This window comes from Melozone crissalis, unplaced genomic scaffold, assembly GCF_028551555.1.
Source record: "Melozone crissalis strain CALT ecotype California unplaced genomic scaffold, PUWL_Pcris_2 ptg000045l_1, whole genome shotgun sequence".
Classification (NCBI taxonomy): Eukaryota; Metazoa; Chordata; class Aves; order Passeriformes; family Passerellidae; genus Melozone; species Melozone crissalis.
In genome coordinates, this window is record NW_026535823.1 from 4,169,488 (window position 1) to 4,176,047 (window position 6,560).

The 6,560-nt window shown below is 39.7% G+C and overlaps 1 protein-coding gene across 1 annotated transcript; it reads right to left on the minus strand.

The window, feature by feature from the left end:
• Nucleotides 1–413: 413 nt before the first annotated feature.
• LOC128943089 (14 kDa phosphohistidine phosphatase-like) lies at nucleotides 414–3,271 on the minus strand. The gene is made up of 3 exons (XM_054285882.1): nucleotides 3,093–3,271; nucleotides 2,136–2,260; nucleotides 414–583 (listed from the first exon to the last, which is right to left on the minus strand). Exons 1-3 carry the CDS (start codon nucleotides 3,220–3,222, stop codon nucleotides 491–493), a joined length of 348 nt encoding a protein of 115 aa, XP_054141857.1. The 5' UTR covers nucleotides 3,223–3,271; the 3' UTR covers nucleotides 414–490.
• Nucleotides 3,272–6,560: the final 3,289 nt, after the last annotated feature.

Sequence of the window (6,560 nt, forward strand, 5' to 3'; positions counted from 1 at the left end):
CTGCAGAATACTAGATTTTAAAATCATTGAGTAAATCAAAGATTTGGATCATTGAAGAACTGTAACAGTCAAGTGCACCCTCCACAACAATTTTTTTAAAAAAATGTGGGTAAGAAAGATGAAAAGCCTAAAGAGTAATAGAAAAACAAATTGAAAACACTGAAGACCAGTGAATAGGTTTGGCCCAGTGGTGTTTGAAGTATCCTACAACAGATCAGTGAAATGGGACTGGATGAAAACAAATTAGAGGTAAGGTGGTGTGGGGGTATTTAACTAAAGGGCACATGAAAAGGAAAGGAAAAAGGGTTAGAACTCCAGATTCTGCACAATGATCTAAAAAATAAGCTATATCTGAGGATTATATTACAAACTATAGCAGAGTCCACTCACTCCAGATTGATGGTTACACACATAGAACACACATTCAATTTTATTTATCGAAGTGCAGCTCACATTTACCAGGTTGGAACTGCTCATTGTGCTCACAAGATTATTTCTTGTCATCTGACCATGTAATTTCATAATCTGTATATTCTTTCTTCAGTATCTCTACAGTGACTGAGTGATCTGCTTTTCCATAGCCCTGCAAGACAGAACAAATTGCACATGGACATTGAGTCTTCAGAACCCTTCAGTTCTTATCAGCACAAAATTGTTCACATGCAAATCAAAAGTTCTAAAATAGATACTCTTGTAGTATTATGTTTTATTTTTCTATTATCCTCTCCACTTCCCTCCTCCCCAAACTGAAGTTCCAGAAAATAAATGAGATAGAGTCACATATAAAATGCATTTTTTACACAATTTCTCCAGCAGAAAGTTTGCTTTAAAATGTTCCCAACCCATCAGGCACTGTATTTATGGAATGTTGCTTTAAACCACAGAGATTGCATTGACCCACTTTAATGTGTGAGCATACAAACAACTGATTTGGCTCAGCTGAAGGGAAAGGGCATAAGCAAACAAGTGTGAGCATTTGAGCACTACTCTGGCCACTAAACAAATCACAGCCTTCATGTTTTATTTATTTCCCATCCTGCCTCAGCTGATAATAGCACAATTTTAAGTATCTGTGCTCTTCAGCCATTGCAACTCCCAGGTAAGGTCAGATGACCCATGTGGTTTTTAGCCCTTTAAATTTTAGATTTAAAAATCTAAAATTTAGGATTTAAAAATCACTGGTCACAGTGTTACTGTTTCACTGAAATTTAAGGCAGTTGTGGTCCAAGTGGCCTCTCCATTACTGTCTTACATGATCAGAGTTATCTGGATTTCTTATTTCAGAACTACACATAACAACAGTGCAGTACACAGATAGAAATCTCTGATTTACAGGTTATTTTTCCCCCCTAACATTTCACATGAAAGTTTACTTGGAACACTGAAAAAAAGAGTCCAAGGTTGTATTATCAAACAAAACATACTCTTATTCATCAGTGACAGCCCCAAAGAGGAACAGCTTAAATAAACAAGCATTTAAACTGAAAAGGTCAAAGTTGATGCATTATGAAATGCAAGCTTTTCAAAAATAACAGATAATACAGTTATGTCAGTTGGAAAGCAACAGATCCATGGCTCACTCTTGCCTTGGCAACCACTTTGAAGACCTCATCCAGCCTTAAAAATAGCAGCACAGCTCCAGAAGCAGTCAGTAACTATTTCTCTGGTTTCAATAAAACACCAAGGTACTTCTGTTTTCGAGTGTGACACCAAACCTTCAAGTCAAAAGAAGCATTAAACCAATGAAATTAATATTTTAACTTCTGACCTGGGACTGAGGTCATCTGAGCCTCAAGGTCTCCACCTGACAGAAGCCCTGATGGCAATAAAATTCTGCTTTTACCTGATGCTCCTCTGTGAGCATCAAGGCACCAAAAGCAGAGGATAAGGTCTGTTTCTCAGACTGCATGAGTTGACCGCTGCCTCTAACACTTAATTTGGCAGCTAGATTAATAATACGGCTCTCCTGCCTTAAAACCATTGTTTTTCTAATTTAACTCACAAGTGAGCCAGGTAAGTTTTCCAGCTAATGTTTGAAATGTGATGTAAATTGCCAACACTCATCATGCTATTAACTAAAAATCCCACAGCATCAGAGGCAGAAGCATTTGAAGGAAAATGAGAGATGCACTTACTGTTGAGAGCCCAAATACCCTGATTTTCTTGTCTTTGCTGTTATGTTCAATTTTCCCTCCTCCAAGGCATTTACATTCGTATCCCAGCTTTTCCATCTCAGGATTTACTTTTTCAAATATATGATCTGCACAAAAGAATGGTGAGAGACATTAGAACAGGAACTAGGCATTACATAGTCTAGAACTCATTTTTGGCTACTTTCTTATTTCACCTATGAGGCACCTTTTCTCTTCAGAGGCACAGAAAAGCTGCAGTTAAAGCTGTTTAGTTTGTTATTTAGTATGTTGTTCTCCAAAATTAAGGTGATTTTACAGGAAAATTAATCCACTAATACCAGAGGTTTATGTTCACAAAGGATACAGAGGAGTCCTGTAACTTTATTTGAATGGAGGGAGAGGTCATGGGCAGTTCCCGTGGGGTTCTCCCCAATTGTTAGAAGACACAGCCTCCTTTTTATCCTAATTTTTCCATTTCTCGCTTTCCCTTGAAAGGTTCAGACTTGCCCAGTCACCTAACAGATGCCCCTTCTAATGTGTACCCCCCCCACCTTTTTTATTTTTCCTTTTGTCTCTGTTCTTTTTCTGCACATCCAGGGATTTAACACAGTCTTGAGCAAGTCTGTGTCAATGAGTGGAATTCCATAGGAATTTATGGTTCCCCCTCCATTCCTTCTTTCACCTCTCAGTATTTGCCTAATCTACCCTCAGGCCCGCGGTTTGCAAAGACACCTCCTCATTCCCTTCAAATGGGCTCCGAAACAGCACATGACAGATATATAGCCCCAAATTTTCCTATCACCCAGGGGACGCAGAAAGCGGAGAAAAGGGAATTTTTGAGCTGTTTAGGGCAGGGCTCCCGCTCCGCCTCAGACCCGCCGGGGTCCGGCGGCCGCGTCCCACCGCCGGTGGGGCCCCGCTGCGGCCGCTGCCCGCCCGGCCCCGCGGGCTGTCACGCACTGTGGAACTCGGCCGCCTTGGTGCCGCGGACGATGTCGCGCTGCTCGCCGCCGCCCGGGCGCTGCAGGCGCACCAGGATGTACTTGAAGGTGCCCTCAGGGTCGATCTCCACGTCCCGCACGGCCGCCATGGCGCTGCCGCCGTGAGGGCGGGAAGGCGCGGGGCGGGGCGGGCGCCATGGCGGCCGTGAGGCGGGACGGGCTGTGGGCGGCCCACCCTGAGGGGACGGGCGGCAGCGGCTGTGGGCGCCTTCAGGTGCCCGCCGATAAAAACGAGCCGAGTTCCATCGTTATGTCAAATTGCAAAGCTGCAGATCACTTTTGTGTAGCTGCATACAACCTTAAAAATAGCAGCACAGCATCTGCCTAAAAAGAAATAAATTACTATTTCTCTGGTTTCAATGAAACGCCAAGGTGGTTCTGTTACCGTCTGACAACAAATCCCCAAGTCAAGAGAAGCATTAAAGCAATATAATTAAAATATTAACCTGAGACTGAGGTAATCTGAGCCTCAGGGTCTCCACCTGACAAAACCCCTCATGGCAATAAAACTCTGCTTTTACCTGATACTCCTTGTGAAAAATGCATGTATTTTATGATTGGCTTTTCGCAAATATTGAAATGAGTATTATATGCGTTGTGTTAGGAAGTAATGCTGTATTAATTCTCTTAAGTAGTGTGTTAAATATAATTTTAGGTTATGACAAAATGTTAAAATAGAAACTGTGCTATGTAAGATACTTTCTTTAAAGAAAGGACTCGCACTGAGATAGCAGCCACAGGACACCTAAATCTTAGAGAAAAAGAATTTTTTGCTCCGTTATCAGAAGAAATGAACTTCTTCCTGCCTCGAAGGCGATGTTAGGATTCAGAGGAAGAAGATGACGATGACCAGACAGAATCCTGTGTTTGAATAGAATTTATGCATCATGTATGATGTGTATGAATATGCAACAGGTTATTGTTTTTAAGGGTTAATCCTCTGTTAACGTGGGTCCTTTTTTGGGCTTATTTTGCCCAGAAAGAGGTACCCAGATGTCTGTAACTTTCTATTGTCTCATATTGTCCTAATTCAAATTGTCCAAATTATTATGACTCTAATTGTATTACTATTTTTATAACCATTTTATTACTATTAAACTATTAAAATTTTAAAAGCAAGTGATTGGTGTTTTTCACACCACATCCAGCTTTAAAAATAGCAGCACAGGATCTGCTTAAAAAGAAGTAAATGACCATTTCTCTGGTTTCAATAAAACACTAAGGTGGTTCTGTTACAGAGTCTGACAACAAATCCCCAAGTCAAGAGAAGCGTTAAACCAATATAATTAATATTTTAACTTCTGACCTGTGACTGAGGTCATCTGACCTCGGGATCTCCACCTGACAAAACCCGTCATGGCAATAAAACTCTGCTTTTACCTGAGTTCCTCTGTGATCATCAAGGCACCAAAAGCAGAGAAATGAAGTATTTTGCATAGACTTGTGAAAAACACCCAATCATTGTTTTCAAAATTTTAAAAGTTTAATAGTAATAAAATGGTTATAAAAATAGTAATACAGTTAGAGTAATAATAATTTGGACAATTTGAATTAGGACAATATGAGACAATAGAAACAAAGCGTTATGGATGTCCGGGTACCTTTTTCTGGGCAAAATAAGCCCAGTAAAGGACACAGAGGATTAACCCTTAAAAGCAACAGTCTGTTGCATATTCATATGTATAAATTTCATTCAAACACAGGATTCTGTCTGGTCAGTGTCAGCTTCTTGCTCTGAATACTGACAGCATCTCCAGGGCTGAGCCAGGCAGGAAGAAGTTCATTTCTTCTGATAATGGAGCAATAAATTCTCTTTCTCTGAAAGATTCAGGTGTCCTGTGGCTGCTATCTCAGTGTGATTCCTTTCTTTAGAAAAACAAATATCCTACATAGCATAGTTTGTATTTTAACATTTTGTTATAACCTAAAACTATATTTAACACACTACTTAGGAGAATTAATACAGCATAGCTTTCTAAAACAACACATATAATATTCATTCTAATATTTGCAAAAAGCCAATCATAAAATACGCATTTTTCACAAAGTGGTTACTCCAAAATCTGGCAAATTTCAGATTTTAAAGACTAGAATTTTTTTTAAAACTTCAAAACATCAGGCACTTCCACATAACTACATTTTGTTACATTGTAGATCACTTCTAACTAAACTATTTTATTCTTTTCATGCATACAAATAGTTAAGTTATTGTTGAAATTAATTTCTCCATCAACAGTAGCTTTAAAATCTAAAACTAGTACTTGAGTACTTCCTCTAAATACACAAACAAAATGCCACATAAATTAAGAGACTGAAAAACATCAGTAAAACAGAGTACATATCATCTAAATATAGTATTTAGAGACACTGCAAAGGTAAATGTAAATTGGTGGCTAGTTAGACTATTTTGTTATTAGACTAGTGGTTAGTTAGACTATTATTGGTTACTTTACAATTATAGCTGCTTCCTGAGCTAATTTATTCACTGCAATAAACCTTAATTTAAAAAATTCAAGCATGTGGTTATTTCAGAAACTGTTGTTAGTTACCTAGTTTGTGCACAGAGCAACAGCAAATCTGGAAAGGGAAAAAAGAAAAAAATGCCCAGAGCCCTAGGGAGTTGAACCCTTGCTAACTAAATTTTAGAGGGATGAAAAGGTGTGAAGGGCTTTAAGTAGAAACCAAGCTCCTGCCTCAGCTGTTTGGGATTTTCAAGGCCGGCAGAGAAAGTGATAAAATCAGTGCCTAGTTAGGATAATGAGGCTTAGAGAGTCTTGTGGAGTTGAGGTGGTTGTTAAACTTGCTTTATCTGGCCCTAAAGGCCTGTAGGATTGGTGTTTTGTTTCCAGTAATCTTGGAAGGTCTGGTTTGGTTGTGGTTGGTTACTTTGTTTACAAACCACCCCTAATATCTCATGTTCTGATTTATCCTGTACTAACACAGCTTATGGAAGTTGTTTGTTTGCGCAAAACCTCTTTTTTCTTTTTCACTGGAATGATTTCCTTCATTTCCTCCAGCACAGAAATCTGTTGCGTGGCTGTGAAAACTTTTATTGCCCCATTTCAGTTATGATGCACGAAAGGAACTAGCAACAAACAATAGTGGTGAGGATGGCAAAGGAAATACTTGTGGCATACCTCAGAAGCTAAACTTGAAAGGAATTTGCTCTCAACAAGGAGGACAGGCGTCAGGCTTCACCCTACATGATAATTTTGTGATTTAGTAATAATCCCAGCAGAGCTTTGTCCATTTCTCTTGAATGCTTCACCCTTCCCGAGCACCCATCTTGTCCAAGAGTAGTTTCCTATGCCATGCCCAGGTACAGGAGCTTCCTCTTGGCTTTTAGGCCATTTTTAGAGAAAAATTCCCCGCTGCTGGTGGGAATTGTTGGTGTGTCACTCTGTGGGCCTCAGGGGTGCAGAGAGGA